We start from the raw sequence: 16,151 nt of genomic DNA on the forward strand, positions 1-16,151 counted from the left end.
TTCAGATAAGGATTTTATTTATAGTTCATGTATTCCTTTGACAATCAAATTTCCTCAAGACAATTTAGACAGTTGTAAAGGTCATTATATAAAGACATAAAGAATAAGGTACGAATATACAGGTAAAAATTATGATATGTAAGTATTACACTTATAAGTCAGTTTTGCAGGTCAGCTTGAGTAGTCTGAGAGATCTCAAGAAAACATTAAATAAGTTCCATTGAATCCATCTTAAGTAATATTTTTCTTCGTTAGATTCACAACTGTGCCTAAATTATTAACGATTTACATAGACTTCCAATAGAAATAGTAATCAGTTTTTGTATCACTAACATATAAAATATTTTATTTATTTGTTCATTTAAGCTTCAAACTGGAGTACCTGTACTCTCATAGTAAGATAGCAATACTTGTTTTATCACAGAGTAAAGATGTTCATACACCCTTTCTTCTGTAAGAAGATATTTGGTCTTTCAGTTTGAAAGAATCTTATGGGGAAAAAAACGCACTTCTTTTTCATTATGCAAATTACTTGCCCAGGCACCTTGCTACAAAACAAATGCTTTTCATGTGAAGTACATTTTTACCGGAGAGCTATTTTTGCAGTAGTAGTTTAGAGAAACGGTGATCTGTATAATCCAGTAAGCATTATAGACCTTACAGAGGTCTCAGATTTGTCCATAATACAAACAATTTTAAGACCTGGAAGTATTAGTTCATTAGTGTTTACTCCTATTTTGGCATCACCTGGACAGAAATATGTTATTTCAGTGACATCAGAATGGTTCAAATGGCAAATGCTGTAAAATTAGGCCAGTGTTTCTGTGTAATATGAAACACCATTTTCCTTAATGTCAGTTGATTTTAGGTATGAACACTGTTTCTGTATCTGTTCTCACAGAGGTACACTGCAATGGAAGTCACTTTTTTTGGTATACACAACACTACAAGTACCGACTGATTTTTGTATGTTACATATTATTTTTTCCCTGTATTTATAAGAACCATATTTATATAGATAATCGGACAATACATTGCACAACGTTGCATAGGAGGTATTTTTTTATGTGGCTATGAAAAATTTTTTTGTGCATTACATTCTGTTGAGTGTTTTCTCTCCAATATCCATAACTCTAAATAGGAAACTATCTAATAAATTAGTAATATAAATACATTAAATACAAAACCTCATTTATAAAAAGAAGGACTTTTGTCTTTATACGTGGTATGTAAAAGAAAGCTGTATCAGTAGTTGCCACAAGATTATACTACAGTAGTAGTTGCATATCCTGCTTGTAAAGAAAACAAACGTGGTATCCTTGATTCTGTGTTCAAATAAAATTGGTTTTACTTGCATATAAATAAATTAATTAGGAAATACGTGCACAAGATCACTTTCACCAATCAAAAACTTGGTCTTAGTTTATATTGTCATTTGACTTCTGATCTGGCATGCTTTATGTTCATGGTATCCCAGTTTAAATAGTTGGTAATATCTTGAATGTAAGAACAAGTAAAAATTGAAATTAATTTGTAGCTATTTATATTGCTATGGGTTTTTATAATCAGCTGCTGATATTCAATATAGATTTTTCTCTTTATTTTTCATGTAGTAACTAACTGAAGTGTCCTGCAAGCCCTCCTGGTACAGAGGAAAATCCATTTGGATGCTTGCGTTACCATGCAGTAGTTACAAAATACATATTTAGAAAAATGCTCAATAATATTTTCTGTGTGGGTGAATGAGGGGGAATATTGTATTCCAAATGTGTAAATGCTAATAGCAAGGCAGAAAGGGAGAAAGGTTTTCCAAAACAAGTTGTTCTGGTTGTAGCATGCTTATTTTAGTAAAGTTATTATGACATTATCATCCCTTCCTTGCCATAACATTTCTCCCTCAAAGTCCACCAGCCCGTGTTTCCTGGCTCTCATGAGAATCCCAACCACCTTATCTGAAATACGAACGTATCTCTCAAAGAGTTCCCCAAAAGTGACTTGGATCTTGCCGTCAGGCCGTGGCTTCGCCATGGATTCAATGATGAAGCACATGTCCCTAATCTCCCGGTGGATATGGGCCTCAGCTCTCTTAGCCCTTTCAGCAGTTTTGGTTCCTTCCTTTGGGCGGCCGTAGCCTTCATCTCCTTTGTGCAGGCGCGTGGACATGGCCAGCTCGTGGTCAAATTCCTCGCTGAAGGGATTGAGCTTCTGCGTTATGATGTGCTGGTCGGCCCATTCTTGCCATCTGTCCTTCAGGCTGTTAACGGAGCTGTATTTCATCTGGGCTTTGGTGCATGCTTCTTCGCTAAACCTGCTCGCGCTGAGAGAAACAAAAAGGGCATTTGAGCATTGCACTTCATCATTTAATTACAGAGTTTTGCTACTAATCTCCTCTTTAACTTGATTACCATGTTTTCCCAGACAAGATGCTAGCCACCAGGTGGCATGAGTTCACTACTTCTAAATTACTTCTTTGGGGGCTTTTAGTCTATGTTCCAGTTTGCACTCGAAAGCAAATCTGCTGGTCACAGCTTGATCTCATCAACGCTACCATCCTCCAGCCTAGGTTTGAGCCTGTTTTGACAAACTTTTGGCCAGAATGACTTAATTCTATATAGGAGTGAAACAGTATGCTGCTGATTACCTGCGCTTTCTACCTTTGGTTAGTCATGCAGCTCCCCATTTCTGCCTGCCTAGCAGAGCCTGAAATCTGCCTGCCCTGGTGTTATAGATGGCAATAACTGTAAGTGTATGGTCTGGATCCTCAGCTATTCTTGGCTGAAAAACAGAGGGTAAGTGTCTAGAAAAATCTGTCCTCTGTAATAGATGTTGTCATTTAAAACAACAACAAAAAGCTAATAGAGTGCAGTAGCTCTGCCTATGCTTATATATTTTAAGGATGGTTCTGAACAATTATTGAAGTCCAAAATTCACATTCCCACTGGCAGGGTACAAGCCTGAAAGAAACTTAGGGCTACTGAGATTTGTGTCAAGGTCAAAAGATGATGAAAGACCTTCAGAGATCTTACTGATTTATTTTTTTGTGTGTGCTTGTGTGTGTGTCATAGCAACATCATATTGCTGGATGACTCCAGGCAGACAAATTGATACTCTTTCCTCTAGTGGCCGATCTCACATGTTGTGGAGGAGCTATAGATAGTCTGAGCTAGTCTTTGTGCTGTCCACATCCTGTCATTGTGTCTGTACAGAGCTCGGCTAGGGAGTATGTTGTGCTGTGGCTGTGCTGAAGTAATTTGTTTTCTAACGTTTTTACTCCCCAGAAGGCTGCTCTGAAACCTCCCCAGTAATGTCAGCTGAATATTAACAGTAACAGCGGAGAACCAAAATACAGTTAGCAAAACAGTACAGAGGACTGCAAACCTGCAGAAGATTTTGTTTCCCTGCTGTTTGGCCATTCCTTTGTTTTCTACTAAGCCTGTTGAAAGAGAGAATAGGAGTGATAGACATGTCCCCAGTTGAAGTCTGTGCACCAGAAGGATGCCAGTACTGGGCAGCACTGTAGTGCTAGAGCAAGAAGTGCAGACACTTAGTGCCAGGGATAGAAGAAGGAATAGGAGACCAGGACCAATCTTTTAGCTGTGGAGTTGCCGTTAGCTTGACTTAGCTTTGTTGAGAAACTATTTAAAAAGCATCAAAATGCTCTTTCCCATCAATATGGTGAAGAGCATCAGAACAATTGAGCATATAGTGCTGCCAAGTAAAGGCACCTTCTGTGGGGTGACTGCAGAGCATCCTGACAGTAGGCAGCATTTATGTACCTGTGGTTTTGTTCATTTAAGTGATTAACAGGTAGGTGTTGGCAGGAAAGCATTAAAATATATCAGTGGGGTAAAGCTAGACAATTTTGTTTCCTAATGATAAACCAAATCCCCTGTATATAAGCTGTTGTCATACAGGCAAAGGGAAAGCTGTGATCCTTTGCCCCTTGCTCTGAATTGTAGCTTCATTGCCCAGAGGAATTGTGGGCGCAGGGTTTGTTTATGCAAAGCAATCTGTCTCCTGAAACCTATGGATCTCCCAAAAGCCACAGAAACCCTCTGCCAGCGCAGTCTTAACTCCAGCTGAAGCTCAGATTGATTGCTTCCCCAGCTCTTCACGTGGGAAGATATCGGGGTGGGGGGGAACCCCAAGTGAATCAAAATTGCCTAGAAGAAGTGATACCAACAGTCTTGGCGGAGCTGATGAGCAGATACCATCATGAGGGCTTATGCCTCGGCCACAGCCAGCTGCTCCCCCTTCTCTCCAAGGGCCATGGCCCCTGAGAAAGTCCTGGAGCTGCAATTCCCCAGGTTGAGGGGAAAGAAGACAGTGAGTGAGATAGCATAACTCTGTAAATGCTTTGTTACCTCTTTTTTTATTTAACAGTTTAGTAAGTATTCTCTCCTTTTCCTGCTGAAACCTTTAGTTCTCTTTTCTAGCTGAGTACTATTATCACCTTCCTTATCCGAATAGTCTTCTCAGTGGTTAAGAAAAATACCATCTTATCTATCCTTTTGCTTTTATTGTGCCCCATGTGGGTTTGGAAAACCTTACTGATACTATATATATTTTTTAATGCATCTTCTAATTTAACCTTTTCTGGTAGCTGAAGTGCAGTTTTCTGCATTGTTTAGCTTAATGACAAGTTAACAATGTGTATGTGTAGAACCGTTTTTTTCATGTTCTTACCACACCTACGCAATGGATTGTGGATCCAAAGCGAAGGTTGTGAACGTTATCCCACTGTAAGCAGTGCTTTACCTGTAACAATCAACTAAGTTAACCTGTCAACCAGAATGATCACCCTAAATGCATTCTGAACTTCTATGAGGACAATGTCTGTGTTCCATGTTCCTTCTGACCCTTTCTGAAGGGGAAAGGTATGAATCCTTTTTTAATGTTTTGAGTTTGATATCACTGTTGCATCCCTTTGGCTCCTAAGCAGGAATGAAGTAGTGTTTCCTATGCCTGTAGGACTTAACATGCCTTCTGCTAAGGAAGCAACATTATTCCAGTAAATATTGCAGCTGGAAATGATGAAGGTGCTGATGTGAGGAAAAAAAAATACGATGCTTTTTTCCTGGAATATAGAGAGGAAAATGGGAGATTTACTTTAACAACCATGTACTTATAGCCTTTTTGAAGAAGATTAAGCCACACTGAAATGTTCATAACAGTAGCAGGCTGAAATAATGTATTCTGAGGCTATAAAATAAATTAAGAAAAATGAGTAGTTAAAAATTCCAGTCCTGATAACAGCACTGTAAGTGCAGAAAATTACTTTTGTGTCAGATTTCAGTGGAAGAGAGAGCTTTAAGTAACATAAGAGGGTGTTATTTCAATCATTTGCACCTCAGTAAATATGGCTAATTGGTTTTTTCCTAGGTAGCAGCATTAAAATTAGACATATGGGGGAAAATATATGTGAAGTATAACAGAAAGAGAGCTACTTTTTTTCTACTATAGCATTTTTAAAGTGAGCAGTTTGTTTTAATTGAGGTTATTTACAGATAATATCTGCTGCAAATGTATCCTTTTTTTCCCACTGTATGTGTGTTACGGATGCACTGCCACAATGTGTGAAATCTTTGGTTCGAGGTCCTAACTTCTGTCAAAGGACAGTGCACATGGCCTCTCCCAAAAGTGGGGGCCACAGACTTTCAAGCTCTAGGTTGCTGGAGAGCTTTTTTTCACTTTGGCTAGTAACCATTTGCTCCTTGTGGGAGATGACTGGTCAGCTGTACAGCAAAGCATCCTTCTAATCCCCAACTTGAATAGTTAAAATAGCTATATGTGTTTAGATAGTTGTGCTAAAAAGTACCGTATGTTTGAAATCCATGACTATGTTAGTCATAGTCTAATGCTGGTCATGGTAAACACTCGTCAGTAGTGAGGTATAAAACCCGAGCAGTGGGAATGGTACAGCCTGCCTTACTGTCTGCAGAGGGATCGCAGAGTCTGTTTTGGCATTTTCATCAATGCTGGTTCCAGTTTTTTGCTTCTGAAATGGTGATTACGATACAGTATGGTCCCAATCCTGCGATTCCTGCTGCCTTGCTCATCCTTTACACATAGGCTAATTGGGTGTGTGAAAACCCTGCCTTCTCGTCTCAGATTGCCTCCTGCTCAGCTCACACTCACATTGCGTGTGTGCAGGTGATGGACACAGAGTAGAAGCAGCAAAGACCTGGGCCCCACCACATGATGGCTCCTGGTAGGAACCCGTGTCCTGGTGCCAGCCTCTTCCCTCTCTGCGGGCTCAGGCGGACGAGCTCTGCCAAAACTCCTGCCTTGGTTTAAGTTTCACCTCCAGCCATCCTCCCTGCCCAGCAAAGCCAGCGGGCAGCATGTGTGCTGCGCTTTGGCCATGGCTCGGTGCACCCTGGCCTCAGAGGCTGCAACTTTACGGCCAGATGTGAGGTTTCACACCGAAACAGTTCAGGCTCAACCACATTCCTTGCTGCTGTTGTTGTTCCGGGGCATTACCAAGTTTGTAAAACAGAGGACTGGAGCAAACAGCATGTTGTGTCTGTAACAGCTGCCTACAGTTTCCCATCTTGCAGCACTGGACGTACAGATCTTTTAATCTTTTACCAACAAAAGAGTGATGAATTGGTTTGGCAGCTACTCATTGGCAAGTCTGACCACAACACAACTGTTTGTAGCCATCTTCTGGAAAAGTGGTTCTGGTGGAGACTCAGGGAAAGGAAACCAGAAAATTCCTACCAGCCTCTGCTGTTCATCTGCTCTTCTGGGAGACTTCCCAAGGACTGCATGGCTATGGGTGAACTCCACTTGTTAACAACCTGGGCTTCAAATTTAATATGTGCCTGTTGCTGTATAGTAATCTTCAAACAAGAACCTCTTACTGAAAGATGTATTATTCAAAACTGCCTGATGCTGTGAATTTGCTACTTAATTCAATTTTTTTTTTAAGTACAACCTGTAATAACTACACAGGTTAAGTAACAGATTCTGCTTCCTTTTTTCTTCACACCATTTACAGGTATAAGGAAGTCTATGTGTCAGGAACTTCTACTTCCACAACATATTCAATAACTGTACTTTCCCACACACACCCCTTATGATAGTGTACCTGTAGAGAGACCTTGAATTTGAAGAATCTATTGATGATTCAAATGTTCTTTTTTGTCAAATGATTTATAACATATAGCATGATTCAAATCGATCCTGAAGATGCTGAGGCAAGCTGGAGGCTTTTTAATGTATGTGTGGGGTCCCAGCTCCTGTGAAAGTTTCCATTCTTTGACTTGATGAATTCCAAATCCATGAAGAGCTTCCAAAGAGAAGCAGAGAACCCAGCTTTTGTTAAGGGGTACTTAAAGGTGATTCCTGCAATGTCTGTTTTGGACATTCTCTGCAAATTACTCCCAAGAGTATGTACAATTTATACTAAGCAAAAAAATGAATCAATATTTGGAAATATTATTTGTCAGGTACACCTCTTTAGACTCAATATTTGATGAAATAAATGAATAGCTGTGGGCTATTGCTGAGGTGAAAGATTTTAATCTGAAATGTGGACTAAAGCATTAAGAAGTAAGTAGTGATTTCCATGAACCAGTAAATCCAGAAAATTAAATATAATTAACATTTCATAAATATAACTTACTGTGTCTATTATGTATATAGCACATAAAACTTAAGGCTATAATCAGATGTTGTTGACTAACTCCTTAAGCACAGAGAGATATGTGAAAGGTTTTCTGGATTTTTTTTTTTTTCTCCTTCAAGAGTTATAATTTCTTTTTGACCATTTCCTACCAATTTTGTTTTCCATTTCTTCCTTAAGGAAACCTGTACCTGTTTCTGGGTCTGCTGACCATTCGTGATAATGTAATAAAGGTGTTTTACTTACAAAGATGGCACAGGTCGTTTAATCCTCACAACCGTCATGTCTCGGTCGCTGTCTTCTTGCTCGAGTTTGTCCTCTGCTTCCCCATAGCCACTGTCCTCTGCATCCAGGCTGTCATCATGACACTTAAGCAGCAGTTCTTCCTTAGCCCTCTCTTTGTCCTCCTGTTCCATCTCTTTCCAGCCCTTGGTCAGTTCTGATACCACGTTTGAACACTTTCTCCTTATGGTTGGAGATAATTTGCCATTAAGAATTTTGTCAATAGCACTTGATTCTTCTTTGAGCTTGGTCATCTCTGAGCTACTATTGTTATTCTCATATCTTCCACTGAGGAGGCTAACACCACCTCCTCGTTCGTAGGCTTTGCTTACAACTGTTTTGGTCACCTCTTTGTTTTTAATGCTGAACTTTTTGAGGGCTTCATCTGATTCCCTTGCATTTTTTTCAGCATCTCTTATCAACACTGATTCCTTTGCTGAGGATTTTTTGCCGTCTTCTCCTTGGTCCCTCTTGACAGTTCTAATTGCCCATTTTTTGAAGGGTCTTTCTTGTACAGGCTGAGTTGATGAGTCTTCTGCAGAAGGGACCCATCCAGAGGGCTCTTGGGCTTGCTTTATGTTGTGGTCAGTTGCCCACTGCTGCCAGCCTCGTGCCAAGCTGAAGACTAGGCTGGCCATTCGGATCTTGTGGACAGCCCTTTTCACAGGAGTAGTGCTCGGCTTTTTTTCAGGAGCCATGTTGCTGTCTGCTGCCATGCTGGCTTTTCCCCTTCCTATGCTAAGCACCTTCTGAATGAACTTCCTGAAGTGAATAATGTCGCCTGAAGAGAGCTACAGAGATTTAAATAGAAGCAGGAGCATTTTGTGCCCATGGAAAATATGTGAAACACTTCTCACAGAGATACAGTATCCTCACTATTACGGAGGTCTTTTTTTAAAACACAGGGTTGCATTTCATCACAGCAGATGAATGATGCATGATGTAAGCAGGGTGACACAGACCTGCACTGGAAACAGCGAGAAATTAATAGCTCCTTTAGCCCCTCTTCCCTGGGACTGCTGAATTCTCAATTTGTTGGCAAGGGTCTTGTTCTTCTGGAAGTGCAGAACTTGGGTTACAGATGCTGAACAGAATGTCTGAAACTGCTAAATGTGGAGTGCTGTCAGTTGCTGACAACTTTGGCCAGAGTAGAAGATACCCCTCATCATCACAAATAAATAGTGGCCCTCATCATGGAGTGTAAAGCCTGAAGCAGGCTATGAATGAGAAATTTTTAGATGCATTTTCTAAAAAAGTGCAAGGTGACTTCTTCTTATTGCTCATATGTCCAAGGAAATCCAGGTTTGTTAATTTTTTAAAAGGTATTTACGTGCTTTGTTTGCAGTCATTATCTATTAATGTCCGTCTATTTAGAATGTACCTTCAGGGGGGGTCTGGGAACACTATCTTGTTTGGTGTCAGGGCTAAGGATGAGGGAATCGCTATCTCAATGCAGGGTTTAATATAGTAAGTTTGACTTGATCAGATGGATGAATGATATCCTAGTTTTAGGATTTTGAAAAAATAAAGTATAGCCTATTGAATTCCTGACTGCTTTTCAAGAAAGTTGTTTATAGAACTTAGTGTTTACTTGTATATTTTCTACAGCATAATTATGTTTACTATGTACAATACAGAAAAAATTGAATTTCCTAGGATGCTTTGTGATTTCTTCATTCCAGAGGACTTCGTGGAGTATGTTCATATCTGAATTTGTAGAATCGTTTAGTGAATTGATACATCAATTGTTAAATAATAATCACCAGACATTTTCTGAGATTCGGTCCTGTGGTATCTTATTTCTTAGTATAATGTTTCCTAAATAGGAACGGAAAATGGCATTGCTTTTTCCATCCATCATACCTTGCAACTTACAGGATGACCTGCGGCACTTGCCACGTGGCGCTCTGAGGCACACTGAACTTCAAGGAATTCTGTTGGCTTCGTTGGTGTTACACCAGAGATAAATACGGACTCTTGGTACTCTGCCTTTTTATCTTCTCTCTATTAGCTGGGCTGTTTGAAGTAGGTTAGATCATATCTAGCTCTTGTTTAATAATAAAAGACTATATCATACCTTTGACTTCTAGGCAGAATTCCTCATTAATTTGTAGGGTCATTTCCTCTTCAAAACTGATGACATAACATAAGTTAGTGTTGCCATTAGATATTTAGTCATACTTTTATTTTAGAAAGAAATGTGTCACCTCTCTATACTGTACAACCTCAGCTATTACCAACTGCATCACAACTGTGAAATGGCATTGTGAGGTGTACTGATGCAATTTGATTAAGAAGCATGCGTTACCACACATTTATTTTGGTGGCATTTTAAGGCTAATCAGGAATGGGAGCTTCTTGTGTTTAAAAAGTACACACGCGCCTGCATGCATGCACACTGGGTGGCGTATGTTCTCTAATATACAAGGAAGATGCAAGTGAAAGAAGAGAATAATGCACATGCAGAATAGGAGTATGACACCAGCTCATTATACCATTCCATGTGATTTCTTGAGTATAGGGATGGCCGAGGCTTTAGGAATGAGCTGAAAGCTAAATACAGAGGTAAGCGGTGAGGCCAGGGAAGGAGTGCAGTGAACCTTAAGTGACTGTGGAAGGACAATCATGGAGTGTAAGGCCAATAGGGACTCCTGTTGTAAGGTAGGATCAGCTCCACCTGCATGTGTTCAGGTCCCTGTTTTACCTGTTCTTAAAGGCTACCAGCAGTAGATAACTCCCCACTCTGCCTAGGTGATCTATTCTAGTGGTTAACTGGCTTAAATGAAACCTTTTCTGAGGTCTGATGTCCACCTCTGTCACAGCACTTTAAGCCTCTGTCACTGCCAAGGACAAATCCCACCCTTCCTGAGGCAGCCTTTCTTTGCAAAGGCTGATGTATTCCTCCTCAATCTTCTAAACGATCCCACTTCTTCCCAACTTTTCATGTGTTTTCATGATCCCAGATCACGCTTTTTCTAGCTTCTGGATTCCCTACATTAGGTCCACATCTATCGTGTGATGCCCAAAATAGGGATGATATTCCGGTTTAAGCAGAAAAGGAACAGATGTCTTGTATGTTGTGCTCCGGATTCATGTTCTGCTTGTAATCCCTGAAGTTCCCAAGGACCGTCCTGCTAAATGACTATCTATATTCACAGAGCTGACTGTTCCTTCATATGTGACTATCTTTTTTTTTATTAAATGGTGTTCTAATTTGTTCAGATAACTTTTTCAATTTGTCAGAACCAATTTGATTTTTAATCCCTGTTTCAGTGTTCTTGCCATTCAATTCATATTTCATAAATGTCCTGTCTATTCCGCTTTTGGGATCACAAATGAAAATAGCACGTAAGTATAAAGTAGACCCAGTTAATAAGCACATTCAGTTTGATAGATATTGCCATTTATTTTTGTATAGTTTTGCAGTTAATTTTGTACTAGTCCAATGAATTTTGCCTATGAGATAAAAATAAAAAAAACTGACCAATATCAGGATGTGTAGCATCTGCTGCTCTTGCCCATCCTTGGGGGTTGGACCAGATGACCTCCGGAGGTCCCTTCCAACCTGAACCATTCTGTGATTCTGTGATCTTCCAAAGCCTGCTACTTTGCTGTGAAAAAGAATTAAGATTGGTTTAATGTAATTTGTCAAATCAAAATTGCTTGTAACTGTCCTTGTTACAAAGGTCTCTGCTAGGTTTATTGCTGTAATTATTGTTGAGGTTCTTGGACACTTTTACTCTCACACAGTCTTTGCAAGCAGTTGTATTGAAATTCATGGCACTAAAAAAGAATTATATTCCTGAGGCATGTTTGGAAATTACAGCACATTTCAAAGAACTTGTTAATAAAGAGAGGGTTTTTTTTTCTAATGGAAAACCTTGTTATACTGATCATTGTCTCACAGACTTAATGCTTACATAGTTTAGATAAATGACAACAAAAAGTTACAGACTAATGAAAAACACCAAGATTACAGATCAAAACTACTATTAAATCCATGTTGCATGACAATATGTTAAACAAATGTTTAGTATAAATTGGTCACTATTTTAAGCTTAAGTTATAACATCACAGACTTGTCCAAAGTGTCAGTGAAACTAATGTAATTATTCTGAGGATAAGTAAATTTATGATGCTTAATTTTAGGGTGTACAATGATGTTGCCTTGAAAGTGTTGAATGGTGCCTTATTTTATCTGGTGAAGTTGCCAGGCAGAAGTTAATCATAAGAAAGGTATAAATAATGTCTGAGTCATCCAGTCAGATTCATACTTTGAGGGTTGCTTACTTTACAAATGTTTTACTGCAGTAAGAGTAGAATTTATTACTTCATGGGTTTTAATTTTTATTCTTAGTGGAATAACAGGCCAAGGCTACACCTAAATTTCTGTGCCTAATCTCCCTACTGACATTTCTAAAAGCCAATAGCCAGCCCTTAGGGCACAGGTATATTTTAGGCTGCCTGAGCCGGGACTGCATTTTCTATGTGCCTTACATACCTCACAAGGAATACTCCAATGCACAGCAAGATTTGGTGAGGGTGACTGTGTCATGGGCTTTCAGAAGTTCAAAAACTATGTTTGAAGTCAGAGTTGAGAGACCATTTCTTGCAGAAGATATATAGGAGAAATAGCAATTGGAGAAAGTAAATAGGTAAGCAGGCTTGACACTTGTGTTGGAAGTTGTAAACTCCCTTTTCCTTGCCCCTGGCTGCCTATGGTTCTGGGATTTAATCTCTTTGACACCTTGAGACAAATTTGCACACGTTCTTAAGACCTTGTGGCTGCTTTTGGATTGCAGCATTTCACTTAATACCCCTGATTTCCTGGATCCAAAGTTATGAAGGACCAACTGAGAGGTTGCCAATGTCAGTATTTAAAGTTGGGATGTTTTTGTTGTGTGGATTTTTTTTTTCCCTGGATGGATTATGCTCTGTATAGTTATGTACTATCTTAAAATCCTTTTATTTTCTCTCTTATGCTGTGGAATATTAACAGTCTCTGGGAGACAGGTTTGTCTTTTTCTTTTTGTTTAAAGGATGCTTAATTTTAAAAGTAGGACTGTATCCTTCATCCATTACTTTACCTTGTCAGATATTGATATAAGTTATTCAATGGTTTTGATGCATTAAAACAATGAAGTTAATTTTCAACGAATTGTAGGTGTATGAAACATGCTGTCTTCCTCCTCAGAGTCAGTGGTGAATAATGAGAACAAGCTGTGTTTCATGGTAAAGTATAACCAGCTGCCATTATCAATAGAAACCTCAAGACTGAATTTTCTTTTCGTCATGACACTCTTAAAGTACGTTGTGTCAGAACATCCTATGTTGCCAGTGATCACCAGAAAACCTGGGCAAAGTGTTAGAGTTCTGGAGCTCCTTATTTTTAGAGTTCATGTCAAACGTCATTTCTAACAGTAATGAGCAACTGTGTCTCATTCAGCATGCAGTTTTGTGTACAATCCAGGTGTCTGAGTGCTAAGAAATGGACCGCTCCTGAGCCTTTGGACTGAGTCCTCTCTAGCCATTAACAGAAAGCAGTCTACATATTCATTGGTGTAGTTTCTTGTGTTTGCATCCTATATATAGCCATAGTCCTTTTTTTTGCTAAAATTCTGTTGTACTGAGAAAACTATCCCTGTGTAATTAACAGGGAATCTTGAATCTGCATTTGATGATGTGTCATTTCAGGATTCAGCTGCATGAGAGATCAGGACTTATCCATGACCTATCACGACAGTTCTGCTTTGTGAAGAAAATAGACCCAACAAACTGCCGAGAAAACCCTGGTCAGAACCAGGGTTGAAAGACACTTAGTTGTGGAAGGGTAGTGGGGGGATAGGGAAGACCCACTATCCAGTAGCAGCAGTGATAGCTAATGAATTGTAGAGCATAGCCTCAGGGCTCCACTCACTCTAGGTGAGACGGACTTGAATGCAAGCCAGCCAAATAATAGAAAACAGCCTTGTAGAATCTGAACTGGCTGAAGATGAGAATTCAGCATGATTTTTCTCCACAGTCTATTAGAAAGATCTCGCTGTTAGGGCTGAGAGAAACCCAACTCAGGATGCAGGTTTGCATCCATGTATCTTCAAGTTCCTATACAAGTTATACTGCTACTGAAGTGACAAAACTTTTTGCTGTCTTGAAAATCTTACTCCTCTAAAGCTGTCTTCACTTTACAGAAGAAAACTAAGATTAGGATGTAGAGCCTTAAAGCGCTTGGGCATTCTCTTCCTACTTTTTCATATAGTGCCCACTGCTTTCCTTGGGAGTGAGATGCCTGCAAGGAATCCATGCAGTTTAATTAAATTTATACAGGAAAAGAAAGCAGAGGTAAGGTCAGATACTTTTAGTCCCAATGTACCTTTAAGCATAAATACATCTTTTATTTGAATATCTGTAGGGAGTGAACAGAAACAAGTAACAAGCAGTAATGAAGCAATTTCATTTAAAAGTGTAAGCAAACATTTGCAGGAAGTCATTTGCAATAGGCATTCGGTTCTATTTGCATTATGAGGGAATTTCTGAAGATCATGAAAACAAGATAGCCTTTAAAAGATACCTACAAATATGTGGCTATTCAAGTTTATATTGATCATATCTCTTTGTCAGTGAATGGTTATCTTTTTCTGATAAGAAAATTATTTAATATTATGAGCAATTTAATTTTGCAGTTCCAACTTGCTGACGTATCTTAGTTTACAGTTTACCAAGAAATAGTTTTATGGCTTTGAGAATATGACATTATTGGCTGCTGTTGAAACCTGTCCCTGAGCAGAACATTGGATACGAGGAATTTAAAGTCTTCACATAACTTTGCAATATGAGACAGACGGGAGCCATACCAGAATAGGGGAGCCTGAAATCAGACACCTAAATGTAATGTGATAGATGATAAATGTATTTTAAACATCTACAAGAAAGAAATAACAAGGGGGAGGAGGGGGGGAAGCACACTTCTATATAGACAAAAGATGTTACAAAACCATAATCAAACCACCACCTTCCAGCTATTAATAAGGCAGTGTTACCATGTATTATGGCTTTCATTTTTTTCTCTTAAAATTAACTCCATGTTTCTGTTTATTGGTGTTTCTCAGATTTCAAGGTGGCAAATGTGAGAGGAAAAAAGACTTTTCACCATTTTGCAAAAATTTTTCCTTTCAGAGACAGTGTCTTCTGGTTAATTAGAGCAGTACAGAGCAGAACTGAACAAATAACTTTATAAGTGTTTGCTTTATCATCTCTCTGGTTAAAGTGCATTTACTTCCAGGTATTACTGGGTGTGCATCACTTTGTTCTCCTGTCTTATCTTTACAGTCTACCACTTTTGTTTAAAATCTGGCAATACAGAGTATAAATCATACACAATTGTGCCTTTGATGCATATAGTTGACCTACCACAGGTTTTTGAAGGATCGTTGAAAATTTACATTTAACTTCTAACACAGTTGCTAATTATTGTCTTTATATTGTAAGTATTGCAACTTAAAAAAAAATAATCTTAGTTTCTGAAATCATAATTTGAGGAAGGAGCAGAAAATAGACTGGAAGTTTTAGGAAATACGTTCGAACACAGAAAAACCTACACATAGAAAGAAAAAATATAGAAAAACAGAGTCTGTATATAAAATAAATCCAATATTTCATGATTTGCTTTAAAGCATTGTAATTCAGGACCAGGCTCAGAACTGAGAAAACAGGCCTATCTCAGTATATTTTCAGTATTTTATTGTGAAGATTTTTTTAATATTCACTGAGGGAAATACCTTGAATTAGGCAAATACTGCATTTTTTTAAATCTATCAATTAGCTAAAGCAATTAGCATATTTTCAATGCCTCAGTCAAAATTATTCTCAGCTCTATCATTATTCCATATCCTTAAAGGTCCTGACACAAAGGATTGTTTGAAACAAGTGACATTATGGCCCAGATTTGAAGGTATCTGTGGTAGAAAGCAGAAATCCTCTTGACTAGTTCATCAAGATGTTCCTTGTAGTACAGGGGATCTCGTTTTAGAAGTGATACTGGTATACCGAAGCTGTAAACTGTGGCTGTGATTCTTGACCTTTGGGTAATGCAAACGAAGTCTCCTGAGTGCTGTCAGCTCTGCCCGCTCCCCCCGCTATCGCATTCCACTGCAACAGGCAGGACATACCGTTATTTATTAGTTCTCGCTAACCACCAACTGCTTTAACAGCATGCAGCTGTGTTATTGTTAGTAGAGGTAGA

General features: G+C 38.9%; 1 protein-coding gene and 1 long non-coding RNA gene across 2 annotated transcripts in view; one reads left to right on the forward strand and one right to left on the reverse strand.

Moving 5' to 3' along the window:
* Positions 1-8,694, reverse strand: ABRA (actin binding Rho activating protein). The gene is made up of 2 exons (XM_009919342.2): positions 7,877-8,694; positions 1-2,317 (listed from the first exon to the last, which is right to left on the reverse strand). Exons 1-2 carry the CDS (start codon positions 8,626-8,628, stop codon positions 1,840-1,842), a joined length of 1,230 nt encoding a protein of 409 aa, XP_009917644.2. The 5' UTR covers positions 8,629-8,694; the 3' UTR covers positions 1-1,839.
* The window catches only part of LOC138684816 (uncharacterized), a 23,143-nt gene continuing 15,551 nt past the window's right edge, over positions 8,560-16,151 (forward strand). Inside the window, exon 1 of the long non-coding RNA XR_011324108.1 lies at positions 8,560-9,214. This is a non-coding gene — a long non-coding RNA (uncharacterized lncRNA). The remainder of the gene's footprint in view (positions 9,215-16,151) is intronic.

Source organism: Haliaeetus albicilla, chromosome 3 (assembly GCF_947461875.1).
Source record: "Haliaeetus albicilla chromosome 3, bHalAlb1.1, whole genome shotgun sequence".
Classification (NCBI taxonomy): Eukaryota; Metazoa; Chordata; class Aves; order Accipitriformes; family Accipitridae; genus Haliaeetus; species Haliaeetus albicilla.